We start from the raw sequence: 15,023 nt of genomic DNA, 5'->3' as shown, positions 1-15,023 counted from the left end.
TGCCAATGCAGCCCCGACCCAACCCCCACTTTTGCCCCCCACTCAATCTCCACTTTCCTCACACCCATACCTTCAGCCCTCTGGTCAATCAGCAAGCACTGACACCCCAAGCCCCCCCTTGGGAGCAATCTCCTCACGTGTCCATCATGGTGACTGTCCTGGGAGGGGATAGGGGAATCAGGACTGAGTAGAGAGAGACAGGATGGGGGTCTCAGTCAGGAGAGGGGGAGACTAGCCTCAGAGCAGGGAAATGAGGGGAGGACTGGCTTTTGGATCTGGGCAGAGGCAGGGGGTGGGGTGGGGTGGGGATGCCAGGAGCTTGGATTTAACTGAAACCCCAGCTTCCCGCCACCCCCACGGCACCTCCACCCCCTCTGGGAAGGGAAATCACATTTCCCCATTTTAGTGCGGGGTGGTGAGGAGAGCCTTTGAGTGAATGCAAAGCTGAAAGTGAAACCGGGTGCAGCCCCCAGTATAAGACACCCCCTGCCCGGGAGATGGCTGGCCAAAGAGGCTGGGCCCCGCCATGGGCCAGGAGGCAGGCGACCTTGGCTGGCGTGAGTGTGAGGCCGGGGGGTGGGGGGACAGTAGAGACTGAGAGGGGCATGGGGCTTGACCTCAATGCTTGAGGGGGCCAGGTCGAGGGGCGACCACTTGACCACCCTGGAAGCCATGGGATACTGAGTCCATGGTAGATTGGAGGGTGGGAATGAAGCTGGGCTGGGGTGGGACGGGACAAGAGTGTGGGTTTGGCTGAAACCTGGGGTGGCATGGATGGGCAGAGTTGACCAAGCCTAGCATAGAGCAGGTACATCAAGGCTTTGGCTGGAATGAACGAGCAGGTGTGCTGTGTGTTAGGGGAGAAGGGGATCCCCAGCTTGGCTGAGAGCTGGGACCCGGTTCCAGGAGGAGCTGATCCCGGCGGGGGGGGGGGGGAACCAAGGCTGCCAAGTCAACACTGCCTGGGTCCAGTTCTGTGGCAGGATTTCAGAAGAAAACCCATTGTGTCATCTGTGAGTAGAGGCCTCAGAGTCTGGGATGGCCAAGGAGGAGACAGGAGGAGGACCTAGGACTGGACAATGGGACCAGCACCCTCAAGGGCCTGGAGGGACTGCAGAGCAGAGTGAGAAGCCAAGACAAGGACTCAGAATCTGGGCAGGAATTGGAGGTTTATTCTAAGCTTTTATAAAATTTGATTTGATTTACTAATAAGAGGGGAGGGGAGAGAACAGAACATCACTCTGGCAGATGCAATGCCAGGGGTCAAACTCAGGACCTTATGCTTGAGGGCCCAATGCTTTATCCACTGTGCCAGCTCCCAGGCCTGAAGGTTACTCCTGGATGGGTCCCATCCACTAAGGCCAGGTGCACCAGGCTGCCCAGCACAGGACTGGGAAGAGCCTCCCTCTGCCTTCAGTCTCCAAGATGCCAGAGCAGATCCCTGAGCCGGGGAACCCATACACTAGGGACCTCCAGAAGCCTCTGGGGCAGTAGAAGTCTCCAGAAGCTCCCTCTTGGTCCTTATGGAAAGGACATTTCAGGGAATGGAATTCAGAGAAGGAGGAGAGAGAGCTCCGGAATAGACTTGGGCGTGGAGGGAAGGGGAGACTGTTCTGGTTTGGGTTTCGAGGAGAATTATGTAACTCCGGTGATTGCTAGATTTCCTCTCCCTGGGGAGAACCCCTCCCACCCAGGGCCACCTCTCTTCCTTCTGTCCAAGAAACACAGAGCAGGAAGCATTTTCAGGAATCAGCTGGGGTTGGGCTTGGGGGCTGATGTACGGAGAAAAGAGAGAAAGAGAAGGCTGGGGAGATAGCATAATAGTTATGTACAAGACTTTCATACCTGAAGCTCCAAGCTCCCAGGTTCAGTCTCCAGCACCACCATAAATCAGAGCTGAGCAGAGAGAGAGAGACTGTGAGTTGGGGAGATAGTTCAGCCTATTGGAGCACCAGCTTGCATGCCTGAAGCCCCAGAGGCTGTAGGTTCAAACCTTAGAACCCTTAGTCTAGAGCACTAAGCTGTGCTCTGGTCCTCTTCTCTTCTCTTCTCTTCTCTTCTCTTCTCTTCTCTTCTCTTCTCTTCTCTTCTCTTCTCTTCTCTTCACTCTCTGTCTCTGTCTCTCTCTCATTTACTTTGGGATTGGAAGTTAGAGGTCCTGAGTTTGATCCCCAGCATCACATATGCCAGAGTGATGCTCTGATTCTCTCTCTTCTAATTACAATAAAAACTTGAAGTAAGTTAAAAGTTATTTATTTTTAGTAAAAAAAAAAACATATATATATATATATATATATATATGGAGAGAGACAGAGAATGAACAGAGCACTGCTCAGCTCTGGCTTATTATGGTGGTGCTGGGAATGAAACCCGTGACCTCAAACCCTCAGATGTGAGAGTGTTTTTGCAGAACCATTATGCTGTCTCCTCAGCTCAAAACTCATTTATTTATTTATTTATTTATGAAAGATGGAGAAAGAAGAGGAGGAGGAGGAGGAGGAGGAGAGATCAGAGCATCACTCTGGCACATGTGATGGCCAGGGATTGAACTGGGGACCTCATGTTTGAGAGTCCAATGCTTTACCCACTGAACCACCTCCCAGGCCACACCCTTGTCTCTTACAATACACAAATATTTACTCAAAAAATAGAAAGAGGCACTGCCTCCCTCCTCCCTTCCCCTGCATTCCCTCTCCCTCTCTCACTGCAAAGTGATCCAGTGATTCATCTACCTTGTGGAGGTTGGGCCAGTCTGTCCTTCTGCTACACAGGGACGCAGTGTCACCTGAGCCTCACTTCAGACCATCAGATCTGCCTGGATAAATCAGAGGAATGCTTGGCAGGGCAGAGCGTGCCCATGCCCGGGAGGCTCTGCTCTTGGACAGACCTGGAACCAGTCCTGGTTCACACACACACACACACACACACACACACACACACACACACACACACACACACACACACCCTCCATTCCCAGTTCCCTGACCTAGAGCAAGTCAACCCTGCTGAGCCTCATTTTCGTCCTTTGCAAGCTGGAGGGAATAAGAGCTCCCAGGCTGCCATGAGTGGCTGTGCAGGGCATTCACAGGAAAAGGTGCTTGGCCAGGGAGTTTGCAGGGATCAAGGTCCAGCTTGACATCTGCTCACAGAGGGGGTTCTGGGTGCTGGGCTATGTCTGCCTGGAGAGGAATGCTCGGTACATAGTGTTCTCAATAGTGTCCATCTCACCAGTGGGTTTGTTTTTAACGTTTTATTTATTTGGAGATGGAGAGGTAGCATAATGGTTCTGCAAAAAAAAAAGACTCTCATGACTCTCATGTCTGAGGCTCTGAGGTGTCAGATTCAACCCCCTGCACCACCATAAGCCAGAGAAGAGCAGGGCTCTGGTCTCTCTCATGAAACTTAAACAAATATCATTAAATGAAATATTATTTATTTATGAGAGAGAACACCAGAGCATCACTCTAGCATATGTACTACCAGGGATTGAACTCAGGTCCTTATGCTTGAAAGTCCAACACTTTATCTGCTGCACCACCTCCCAGACTACTAGTGGATTTCCCCCCCAAAAAAAATGTATTTTCTCTTTTAAAATTTTACTTACTTGCTAAAGAGAGGGGGAGAGAACCAGAGCATCACTTCAGCACATCTGATGACAGGAACAGAATTTAGGACTTCCTGCTTGTAAGTCCAGCACAAGGTGGGCTTATTTTTATGAGAGAAAATGACACAGAGTGAGACCAGATTTAGCTTGGCTATATATGGTGCCAGGAATCACAGAATCATACCTGGGACCTTCCCCACGTTAAGTCCTGTGGTCTTCCAGTGAGCTATGACAGTGCTCAGAAGAGGCACATCCCCACCTCTCTCCCACCCTCCTCAAACACCCCCCCCCCGTCTCCCCAGGGCTCAGCCTGTTGCTGCTCACCTTGCTCCTGGCTCGAGCTGGAGTCTGGGGATTCCCCAGGCCCCCGGGGAGGCCTGCCCTGAGTCTGCTGGAGCTGCGCCGGGAGTTCAAGGTCAGCCTCCAGCTGGCCAGGAAACTGCTCTCCGAGGTCCGGGTCCAAGCCCTCCACTTTGTGAGTTTCCACAATGCTTCCAGCTCTGGGGTTGAGTGGTTCTGGTCCCCAGATGATCCCCCCCCCTGGCCCCACCTTCACCTCCACTAACAGAATTTGCCTCCCACAGGCTGAATCTCACCTGCCAGGAGTGAACCTAGACCTTCTGCCCCTAGGAGAGCATCTCCCCAATGTTTCCCTGACCTTCCAGGCCTGGCATCGCCTCTCTGTGAGTAGGGGATGGGGTTTTGAGAGGGGCTGGGTGGATGGAGAGGAAGGCTGAGATTAAAATGGAGGGGGCTCAAATCCATATGCTTCCTGTGTTGTTCTCTCTGGGGCTTCACTGATCTGGGCTGATAGACACAGAAAGAGACACACAGAGACACACACCACAGCAACAAAGCTTCCTCCAGGGTGGCAAGGACTGGGCTCGAACGTGGGGTGTGATATGGTAAGGCAAGTGCACCACGCAGGAGAGCTGTTTTGCCAGCCCTCTACTTTCTTTCTTTTTGTTTGTCTGTTTATTACCTTTTTAAAGGTTTTATTTATTTATTAATGAGAAAGACAGCAGTAAAGGAATAGAGAGAGAAAGAACCAGACATCACTGGTACATGTGCTGCCAGGGATTGAACTCAGGACCTGAAGTATTAGAGTCTAATGCTTTACCCACTGCACCACCTCCTGGACCACTGTCTATTACTTTTTGTTTTTCATTTGTTTATTCCTTTTTGTTGTCCTTGTTGTTTTATTGTTATAGTTATTATTGTTGTTGTTATTGATGTCATCATTGTTGGATAGCACAGAGAGAAATGGAAAGAGGAAGGGAAGGCAGAGAGGGAAGAGAAACAGACACTTGCAGACCTGCTTCACCACTTGTGAAGCGACTCCCCTACAGGTGGGGAGCGGGGGCTCAAACCAGAATCCTTATGCTGGTCCTTGTGCTTTGTGCCACCTGCGTTTAACCCTCTGTGCTACCGCCCAACTCCCTGTTTATTACTTTTTAAACCGAGCAGTACTCAGCTCTGGTTTATGGTAATGTTAGGGATTGAACCAGGTACCTTGGAGCCTCAGGCACAAGAGTCTTTTTGCAAAACCCTTATGCTGTCTCCCCAGCTCCTCCTCCAAGCTTTATTTTAATGAGAATCAGAGCACTACCTCAATGTGTGTGGTGCCAGGGACATGTGTATATGTATATATCAGAGAGAGAGCAGAGAGAACCAGAGCATCACTCTGGCACATGTGACACTGGAGATCAAACTCAGGACCTCATGCTCCACAGTCCAACACTTTATCCACCGCATCACCTCCCAGCCCACCCTCCAATCTCTCTGGGGGTAGATTCTGGGTGAGACTGGGTGTGGCACCAGATACGGGGGTGTGTAAGAGGGCCACCAGGATTGGAAAGAGCTGGGAATGGAAACAGAATGGAGTGGGAGGTAGAGATTAGTGTAAAGGACACATGGAGAGATGGCGGTGGTGCTATGTGAGGCTGGGGCAAGGGTCAGGTGGGTAGAAAGCCGGAAATGAGGGATGAATGAAGCGGAGGGTAGAGGAAGATGGGAGGGCTTCGGGTGAGGACGGAGGTGGTAGGGTTGAGATGGAGTTAGAGATGGAAGGGAAGGTGGTGAGAAGGGGCCGTGCTTCTCTAGGGAGGTGGAGGAGGGTGTGAGAGTAAGGATGAGGAAGAGGCCAGGAGGATGGTGATAGGGCCAGGGTTAGGGATGACACGGGTGTGTGTGTGGGGGGGGGGGGGGGGCTGGTGAAATGATAGCGTGCTACTTTGCCATGTGCTCAACCCATTCCAGCCTGGCCCCCACACTAAAGGAAACTTTGGAGCTGTGGCTCACTTTCTCTCTCTTCTTCTCCCTCTCCCTCTCCCTCTCCCTCTCTCCCCCCCTTACACATACACACACACACATACACACCATAGGGAGGAGGAGGTTAGAATGGAGACAGGAGGGGCGGGGGGAAAAAAGAATGGAGACAGGAGAGAGATGGAACTACGGTAGGGTCAGGAGTTCTGGGGAATATGAGGCTGAGGCTGAGGCTAAAGGTGGATTTGGGTATGGAATGGAGGAATGGAGTTTGAGATGAAAATGGGACCTAGGGGATGACAGAGGACCTACAGGGGGCTGTATTGTTATATGGAAAACTGAGAAATGTTATGCATGTACAAACTATTGGATTTACTGTCGAATGTAAAACATTAATTCCCCAATAAAGAAATTAAAAAAAAATAAAAGAAAATGGGACCTAGGGAAAGAGGAGGATGGGTCTAAAGTGGGTCACCCCTGGCCTGGGGCCCTTTCCTGACCCCTGCTATATCTTCGGTAGCACCCAGACCGGCTCTGCTTCCTGTCCACCACGCTGCGCCCCTTCCACACGCTGCTGGGCAGGCTGGGGCACTGGGGGGGCTGGATCGACTCAGAGAGGAGGCAACTGTGGGCTATGAGGCTGGATCTCCGGGATCTGCAGCAACATTTCGGATTTCAGGTGAGGTGTCCTCCCCCTTCCCAGCCCCCAGAAGCAGTCCCACACACAGAGTCAAGGTAAAGGGCTCCCTTTCAAAGACCTCTCCTTCCCCTTCTCCCTCTCTCTTTTTATTAACATACATTCAACACTTTTTTTGTTTTGTTAAGTGGCTAGGGAAATTGTTCAACTGGTAGAGCACTGGACTTCCAAGCCTGAGGTTCCTGGTTCAATCCCCAGCGCGTACTGGAACAGGGCTCTGGCTTGTATCTCTCATGTGAAACTTACTCGATCTCTCACAGGAAATAAATCAATACATTAAGAAAGATTCCTTCATGCTCTGGTTTCTGTTCAGGTCTTATAAGTATTTTTTTAATTTATTTGTTTTTATAAGAGACATAAAGGAGAGAGGTACCAAATCACTTCTCAGTTCTGGCTTATGAGGTGTCAGAGATTGAACTTGAAGACTGCAAAAATATATAACCTTAAATAAAATTAAATTAACACAAGGACCGGTGTAAGGATCCCAGTTCGAGCCCCCGGTTCCTCACCTGCAGGGGAGTCGCTTCACAAGCGGTGAAGCAGGTCTGCAGGTGTCTGTCTTTCTCTCCCCCTCTCTGTCTTCCCCTCCTCTCTCCATTTCTCTCTGTCCTATCCAACAACGACGACATTAATAATAACTACAACAATAAAACAACAAGGGAAACAAAAGGGAATAAATAAATAAACTTAAAAAAAATTAACTCATGGACCAAGGAGTGCTGCTGTGGGTAAAATGTTGGACTTTTAAGCATAAGGTCCCAAGTTCGTTTCCTGGTATTTTATATGCCAAAGTGGTGTTTTGGTGTCTCCTCTCTCTCTCTCTCTCTTTCTCCCTCTCTCTCTCCCTCTCTCTCTCCCTCTCTCATAAAATATATACTAACCCCTGTAGGCTGGGGAGATAGTGCCATCAGTAACACAACAGACTTACATTCTTGAGACGCCAAAGATCTCACAATCAGTCCCCAGCACCACCATAAGCCAGAGTTGAATGGTGCTCTGGTCTTTGACTCAGTCTCTCTCTCTCTCTCCTCTCATTAAAATAAAACAAATTAGTTTTTAAAAAATAATCTCTACCTAGGCTGGAAGATAGCTCAGTTGGTAGGGCACATGCCTTGCCATGTGCACAGCCTGGGTTGAGCCCTGGCACCACATCCGAGTGCCACCCCAAAGTGGGAAGTTGTAGTGCCGTGGCCTCTCTCTCCCTCTCCTTTTTTTCTTTTCTTCAACCTCCCCCCGAATCAGAAATGAAAAATAAGTGAAAAACTCAATGCAGGAGCAGTGAAATTGGTTTACCCAGTAGAGCACCCACATTACTACGTGAAGAGGACCTGGGTTCAAGGCCCCAGCCACCATATGGGAGCAGCTGCCGGGGTGCGGGGAGCTTCATAAGCAGTGGAGCAGTGCTGTGCTATCTCTCCATCTCTTTTTGTCTCCCCTTCTCTATCTTTCACTCTCTGTCTACAAAGCAGAAAAAGAAAAGAAAGAAATTACTCTGTCCCTTTCTTTCTTTCTTTCTTTCTTTCTTTCTTTCTTTCTTTCTTTTTCTTTCTTCTTTACCAGAACACTAATAAGTTCTGGTTTATGGTGGTGCGTGGGATTGAACCTGTGACTTTGGAGCCTCAGACATGAGAGTCTTTTTCCATAACCATTATGCTATCTACCCCCACTAATTTCTCTGTCTCTACCCACAAATAAATAAAATTTAAAAACAAAGGCCACCAGGAGTGATGAAGTTGTGCAGGTGTGGAGCCTAGAGATAACCTTAGTGGCAAAAAAAAAAAGTGTCCCCTGCACATAGGTGGGGTTATTCTGGAGAGAGACACCCCAATCCCAGCTTTGAAGCTCCCAGGACAGCACTTGTGGCCTCAGCCCACCCAAAGGCAGAACTGGATCCCCTCCTTCTCACCCCTGGAGGAAACAGGAATTTCATCCTTTGCAAAAGGAGAATATAAAATGCAGACATCACGAAACCTCGCTCTATCACCTCCCTGCCCACTTTGAATCAAAAGACAACCCTAAACAGCAGAGAGAAACTACCCGAACCCCAAATACCCAGGGAAATCCTGAATGAGTGGCCCAGCTGTGTGCCTCACCAGCTTGCTCTGTGACTTCCATTTTCTCGAAGGGGGAAAAAAAGTCAGATAGGACACATGAGATGATGACATAACGGAAGTTCTAGAGCCAGGGGTGTCCAGGGAAATCATGGCCTTTGTGATTTCTGATTTCTTGCTCCACTGGGCACACAGTGGCACATAAATTCACTCAGGTTGTCAGCCTGGTTGTTCTCTGACCCTCAGGACTCTCCCTACAGGTGCTGGCAGCAGGGTTCCACACCCCTGAGGAGGAGGAGGAGGAAGAGAAGAAGGGGATGGGGTTGCCCCGAGGGGCCCCCGGAGGCCCCCCACCCATGTCTTCCCAGGCTTCCTGGCCCCAGCTCCTCTACACCTACCAGACACTGCACTCGTTGGAACTTGTCCTGTCCCGGGCTGTTCGGGACTTGCTGCTGCTCTCCCAGGCCGGGGACTCCACCCAGACCTTGGGGTCCCCCACACTTACACCCCAGCCCTGATGGGGTGACTGACTTCCAGGCCCCTTCTTTTCACCCTTCGGGACAGCAAGGGTGGATTCCAGTCCTCAGACTCTTTTGCCTCAGCTGAGGCCAATCTCTGGCCGCAATTCCAAGCCCAGACCCTCCCCGATAATTTAAGGCCCCTTTAGTCCTTTCAGATATTTATTGCTCAGATATTTATTTATTCTTGAGGGAAATGATGGTTTATTTATTGTTTCGGGGCCTGGCTGGTTTTTTTCCAGCCAGGCCGCCATGTTGGGTGCCCAATAAAGCACTCTCATCCTCTCTCTGTCTCAGCTTCTTCTCAGAGAAGGGGGTATATAGCCTCCAGCCCCATCCCCCTGGGTGTCTCTCTGCTCCTAAATTTAGGGGTTCCTGATCCACTTTTTCCCCACTCTGCTGGTTCAGCTGGTCACTGCCACAGCAACCTGCCATTTTCTGAGGCTGAGGCTGAGCAGCTTGGTCAGGTCATCTCCTTGCCCACTGTTTGACTGCATACAGACCTCCGGGGGCCCTCTGGGCCCCTCCCCTCTGGGCTTGCTTCACCCCCCAGAAGTTGCTGTGATTCCCACACAGTGTTCTGAGGTCCCAGCATGGGGAAGTGGGGAGCAGAGTGGAACGTGGGTAAGTTGGAGAAGGCAGGTTGTGAGGAGAATTGTCTAGAAGCCTCTCGGTCCTCTGGGCAGCCACGACAGGTCGAGAGAAGCCATCTCAGAGGCCCAGCCCATCAGTCCATCAAGGGGGAGACTCAGGCTCCTGGCGGTCATTCCATCTGCTTCATGAAGGACACATGGAGAAACTGAGGCCCAGAACGTGGAAGGGAGGTGTCCAGAGTGTCTGGGGCAGTCAGGCAGAGCACTGTCCACTCGGGACCTGGCACCTGAGGCCTGAGGAGCCGTCATTGGTTCTTCGGCTGGCCCAGGCGGGCCTGTAGCTCCTGCATCATGCCTGAGTGTGCAAGGCCAAACCTGCAGGGGAGACAGGCTATGGGAGTGAGTCTGGGGCACCCATAACCCTCTGCCCACCTGCCTGGCCCAGGCCCTCCTCCTGTGCTCACCCGAGTCCCAGGGGCCTCCTCCTGGCTGGTATTGGGGTCCCTTCAGGCCTCGGGGGACTTGGTTGTGGGGGTTCCTCAGGCAGAAGTCTCTGCTGGGGGGCTGCTGGCTCTTCTTCTGATGGGGGGCTGGGGGACTGCTCCTGCAGCTCCGGGGCGGGGGTCCGGCGAAATGAGGGTCGAGAGCGCCGCTGGGAGGCGCTGCGGGACAGAAGGACTCGGCTCCGTGGAACAGAGACGTCCAGGCGAGACCCAGGCAGAGGATCCTGCAAGGAAGTGGCCCAGAGTTCTGCATGCCAGCCCCCAGGTCCCCTCTCTGCCCAGCCCTGGACCCCACCTGGACCTTACCTCGCACCAATCACCAGGAGTGGGACTTCCTTCGGCTTCCCTGCAAGGCCCAAGCTCGGCCTCTTCAGGAGCCCAGCTGGTGGACCCGTCCTCGTGGCACTTGATGTTCTCTAGGCCTTCTGGAACCATCTCCTCGGCCTCTTTCCTCTGCTCTCTGGTCACTTCGTCAACATCCACTTCAAGTGGCCTTGGTGCCTCTCCCTCAGGGAGGTGATCCCCAGACTGCCCCTCCCTGTCTCGCCCCTGCTCCTCTGCTTGCCTTCCTATGGCCTCTTCTTCCAGTGGCTGTCCTTCTGGAAGCTTCTCAGCCTCCACTACAACCACCATCCCCTGCAGCTTTGCACCTTGAGAGTTCCAGGTAAAGCCATTCATCCCGCAGCTTCCTTCCGCCACTGCAGAGTCCCCAGTCTCCACCTGATGTCCTCCGAGCTCACCCTCTCTCCCCTCAAAAGTCTCTGTTTGGCCAACCCTGCCTGTCAGCGCCTCCTCCAAGGATCCCACCAGGCTTAACCCCTGCTCACTGCTCTCATCTTTCTCTGCAGCCTCCACTAGTTCTTCACCTGGGTGGGCTTCCTTTCTCCCTACAAGGCCCCAGTCTCTCCTAAATGCACCATCCCATCCACCCCCACTCTCTCTTTCTTCCCCAGCCTGAGCCACCTGTCCCTCAGGAATGGCCTCATCCTCCATGATCTGGGTGGGCACAGGACCTGTGTCCCAAGCGTTCTGCAGGCTCAGAGTCTCTGCCAGCCGCCAGCCTCCCCTGGGTGTCCCCTCACTTCCCTCTCCCAGCCCCTGGCCTGTCTCCACTTCTGCCCCATGTAGTCCATCCAACTCTTGGTTTTCTGCTATGGGAGCTTCTCTCTCTTCTGCTCTGCACCCTGATTCCTCTGCCTTCTCCCCTTCTGCCCCCCAAGTCTCTGTTGTCAACTCTAAGCCATCCTTCACCTCTTCCTCCAGCTCCTGGCCTCCAGCGGCCTCCTCCTCCTCTCCCAGCCCATGGGCTGACCCAGCTTCTGCCCTGTACCATCCACCCAGCTTTTGGTTCTCTGCTGCTGCCGGGGCCTCTCCCTCCTCTTCTCTGCACCCCAATTCCTCTGCCTGCTCCCCATATGCCCCTGGAGTTGCTGCCACTGCAGACTCCGGGCCTCCCTTAGCCTCAACCTCCAGGGTCTGGCATCTGGTAGCCACCTCCTCCTCTTTCTCCAAGGCCTTAGGCTCCAGGGCCTGGTCCCTGGCAGCCTTCTCTTCCTCCTGCTCCTGCTCCAGCTCCTGCTCCTGCTCCTGCTCCAGCTCCTGCTCCTGCTCCAGCTCCTGCTCCTGCTCCTGCTCCTGCTCCTGCTCCAGCTCCAGCTCCAGCTCCAGCTCCTGCTCCTGCTCCTGCTCCTGCTCCAGCTCCAGCTCCAGCTCCAGCTCCTGCTCCTGCTCCTGCTCCTGCTCCTGCTCCTGCTCCAGCTCCAGCTCCTGCTCCTGCTCCTGCTCCTGCTCCTGCTCCTGCTCCTCCTCTTCCTCCTCCTCCTCCTCCTCCTCCTCCTCCTCCTCCTCCGTCTTCCCAGTAATTTCTTGCTCCTCCTGGATAGTTCCTCTCTGGCTTTCACAGACTCCTGCCCTCAGACTTCTAGGCTCTGCATGCTCTGAAGCTCCGGGACATTCCTCCAGGCTCATGTCTGGCTCCTCTTTGCAGATGCCTGGGCCATCCCAGGACTCTGCCTCACACTCAAGTCCTTGTTCAGGTGGCTGTGTTGGGGTCTGGAGGGCTCCCATCCACTTGGATTCCTGATCTTCACCGGCCTCACATTTAGGCTTATCCCACCCCACCCCCAATGCTTCCTGATCCAACAGATCCTCCTCCTCCTCACTCCTGTCCCCTGAGAGCTCATCAGGCCTGGCCTCTGGGACAGTCTCTAAGTCTTCAGCCTCAGCCTCAGCCTCAGTCACTTCTGTGTCCGAGGGTGGCTCAGCCTTCACCACCCAGCATCTGTTTTTGCACTCCTCTGTCTGCACTGCCTCTTCCTCACTGTCTGCAGCAGCCCCAATCTCTGAGTCTCTTCCCTCTTTGGCTCCCTCCCTGCCCTGGTCTGCCTGCCTCTCAGCACCCTCTTCCGCCTCCACCTCTGAACGCTGGCCTCTTGCAGCCTCCCTGCCTGCTGCCTCGGTCTCTCCTCCTGCTCCCTCAGTTCCCAGCACTTGGGCCTGATCAAAGAAGGGACTCCCCTCATCCTCTTCCTCTTCTGCCACCTCCTGGTCTCCCAGGGAGGCCTCCACCAGGGCCCAGACTCCCTGGGCACTCTCTGCTACCCTTTCTCCTGGGACCATCCCACCTTCTGTCTCCCTGATGCCTACAAAGTAGTCAGTTTCCTCCCCACCAGAGGTGGTCCCGGTTTCTTCCCCATCTGAGGCTGTCTCATGATCTTCCCTGCTCGAGTCTGTGCCAGCCTCATCCCTGCCCAAGGTTGTCCAGGCCTCCCCAACTGAGGGTGTTCCATGATCTTCCCTGCCCACATCTATCCCAGTATCTTTCCTGCCTGAGGTTGTGCAGGCCTCTTCCTTGCCTGAGATGGCCGGGGCCTCCTCCCCACCTGAGATGGGCTGGGCTTCCTCCTTGCCTGAGGCTGTCCAGGTTTCTTCCCCACTTGAAGCCCTCTGGTCATCTTGCCTACCTAAGGCTATCCAAGCCTCCTCCTTGCCTATGGCTGTTTCAGAAAATTCCCTACCTGAGATTGTCTTGTCATCTTCCCAGCTAGAGGATGCCTTGGTCTCTTGCCTAGCTGAGGTTGCCCAGTCCTCAGCATCTGCCTCTAGCTCCCATGCTCCCTGTGTCCCCAAGCTGTGACCACCTCTCTCTACTCTTACCTCCTCTTTTGTCCCAACCCCCTGGATCTCCTCCTCTGCCACCTGCTCTGCCTTCTTGCCATCCCCTGCCACCTCTTGTCCATCTGCTGTCCCCTCAGGCTGTCTGCACCAGGTCCAGTCTGACTCCACCCCTCTGGCCACCCCTGGCTCTCCTGTCCTGACCTCTTCCTTCTCCTCCTCCTCCTGTTCCCAGGTTCTCTGAGTCTCTCTGTTCACTTCCTGTTCATCGAGCTCCTGACTGTCCTGGGCTTGGACGCTCTTGTCTCGCTCGGCCCCAGACCCTGCCTCAGCAGCCTTGCAGACCCCAGAGTCCTGTCTCTTTGCTTGGAATGTGTGGGAGCTGCCTTCTGCCCAACTCCAAGCTTTCTCTGCAGATGAGCTTCCTACCTGGCATCTCCCAGCCTCTTCGAGCCCTTCCAGCCCTCCAGCCCCCCTACTTCGGCTGCCTCCCAGGGCCTCCAGGGCTTCCTCCTCTACAGGCCTCCCCAGATTTCTTGCATCCAGCTCTCCCAGCTCCTCTGCTGCCTGCGCCCCCCTCCTCTCTGCAGTGGGGACTTCATCTCCTATAAGGTAGGAGACAAAGTTGCTCAAGGACTCCTGGAAGGAAAGAGAAAAAAGGGAGAAGGCATAAGAGAAGAGCCAGCCCTCTCCCTAGAGTGCCCTGGGGCCCATCAGGGGAGAAGGAAGAGGTGCCAGGGAATGGGGCAAGGAAGGCCTGGATGAGGGATATCTGAGTGAGTTTGTGGAGGTGTTGGGGGAGGAGGGCTGAAATCCAGAAGACACTGGAGAAGGTGGCTGCCAGGGAAAGGAATTTCAAGTCTGCAGAGAGGCTCAAAGAAAGGAAGGAAGATGAGGCCCCAGGAAGCAGAGAGAAGGCCTCTGGTGTTTTTGGTCCCTCTCACCAGTGCCCCCCGCAAGGCCTGATGCAGCCCAGGGAGATGGAGCCGGAGGAAATCCATTCTGCCTCTGTCTGTGTGTCCAGAAGGCCGACAATGACCGTCCCCACCCACCAAGACAAGCCGGTCTTCCCTAGGACCCAAGACACTTCCTCTTCCCCTGACGCACAGCCACCCCAGGCCCTGCCCACCCTTTGCAATGACCCCAGCAGATCCCAGCCCAAGCTGGGTAATGAGTAGACATTACCTAGGAGAGACACAGGTACATATTTGAAGATAAAGAAGAGATCAGAGAAAGGGGAGAGGGGAGTGAGAGCAGGGGACCTTAGGATTGGGGTGGGGGAGGGGGTGTGTGGCAATGGTAGCTCAAGTGACTCAGGTCTTGTCATGTATTCACACCTCAGCCGTTTCCGCCTACATACCCCCCCCCCCCATAAGCCACAGCCACTCTGCAAGAGGAAGCTGGGGTTTGTGGTTCCTGTTTTGCCAGGGGACAGGAGTAGGAGTGAGGAGGGGGCTGGCAAGCCTGTTGGCTTCTCATTTCTGGATCATTAATATTTCCCCAAGGGAGAAAAGGGCCTGGATTGGTAGCTCTGATGCCCAGCCCCTTAGCTATGGTCATTCGGGCAAAACAAAACTTGGCTCAGCTTTGCGGCCCTGGGAGGCTGTGTCTCCCTCCTACCATCCTGTGAGCTCCTTGAGAGCAGAGGTCACATTGCTGCATTTCTAGAGCTCCG

General features: G+C 53.6%; 2 protein-coding genes across 2 annotated transcripts; one reads left to right on the top strand and one right to left on the bottom strand.

The window, feature by feature from the left end:
- Positions 1–405: 405 nt before the first annotated feature.
- On the top strand, positions 406–9,421 carry IL27 (interleukin 27). The gene is made up of 5 exons (XM_007534646.3): positions 406–557; positions 3,907–4,079; positions 4,189–4,287; positions 6,393–6,551; positions 8,881–9,421. Exons 1-5 carry the CDS (start codon positions 527–529, stop codon positions 9,136–9,138), a joined length of 720 nt encoding a protein of 239 aa, XP_007534708.1. The 5' UTR covers positions 406–526; the 3' UTR covers positions 9,139–9,421.
- APOBR (apolipoprotein B receptor) lies at positions 9,283–14,376 on the bottom strand. Its single transcript, XM_060174109.1, has 5 exons — positions 14,293–14,376; positions 12,005–13,987; positions 10,541–11,878; positions 10,196–10,458; positions 9,283–10,106 (listed from the first exon to the last, which is right to left on the bottom strand). Exons 1-5 carry the CDS (start codon positions 14,347–14,349, stop codon positions 10,037–10,039), a joined length of 3,711 nt encoding a protein of 1,236 aa, XP_060030092.1. The 5' UTR covers positions 14,350–14,376; the 3' UTR covers positions 9,283–10,036.
- Between the last annotated feature and the right edge of the window lie 647 nt (positions 14,377–15,023).

Source organism: Erinaceus europaeus, chromosome 15 (genome assembly GCF_950295315.1).
Source record: "Erinaceus europaeus chromosome 15, mEriEur2.1, whole genome shotgun sequence".
NCBI classification, from domain to species: Eukaryota; Metazoa; Chordata; class Mammalia; order Eulipotyphla; family Erinaceidae; genus Erinaceus; species Erinaceus europaeus.
This window is presented reverse-complemented; position numbering and strand designations above follow the sequence as displayed.

Excerpts from the sequence above, each read along its gene's own strand:
- IL27 (XM_007534646.3), top strand. The coding sequence starts at position 527 with ATGGGCCAGGAGGCAGGCGACCTTGGCTGGC. Across the intron at positions 4,080-4,188 it reads GGGTCCAAGCCCTCCACTTT|GCTGAATCTCACCTGCCAGG; the intron begins GTGAGTTTCCAC and ends TGCCTCCCACAG. Across the intron at positions 4,288-6,392 it reads AGGCCTGGCATCGCCTCTCT|CACCCAGACCGGCTCTGCTT; the intron begins GTGAGTAGGGGA and ends TATCTTCGGTAG.
- APOBR (XM_060174109.1), bottom strand. The coding sequence starts at position 14,349 with ATGGATTTCCTCCGGCTCCATCTCCCTGGGCTGCATCAGGCCTTGCGG. Across the intron at positions 13,988-14,292 it reads AGGCCTTGCGGGGGGCACTG|GAGTCCTTGAGCAACTTTGT; the intron begins GTGAGAGGGACC and ends CTTTCCTTCCAG. Across the intron at positions 10,459-10,540 it reads CTCCTGGTGATTGGTGCGAG|GATCCTCTGCCTGGGTCTCG; the intron begins GTAAGGTCCAGG and ends ACTTCCTTGCAG.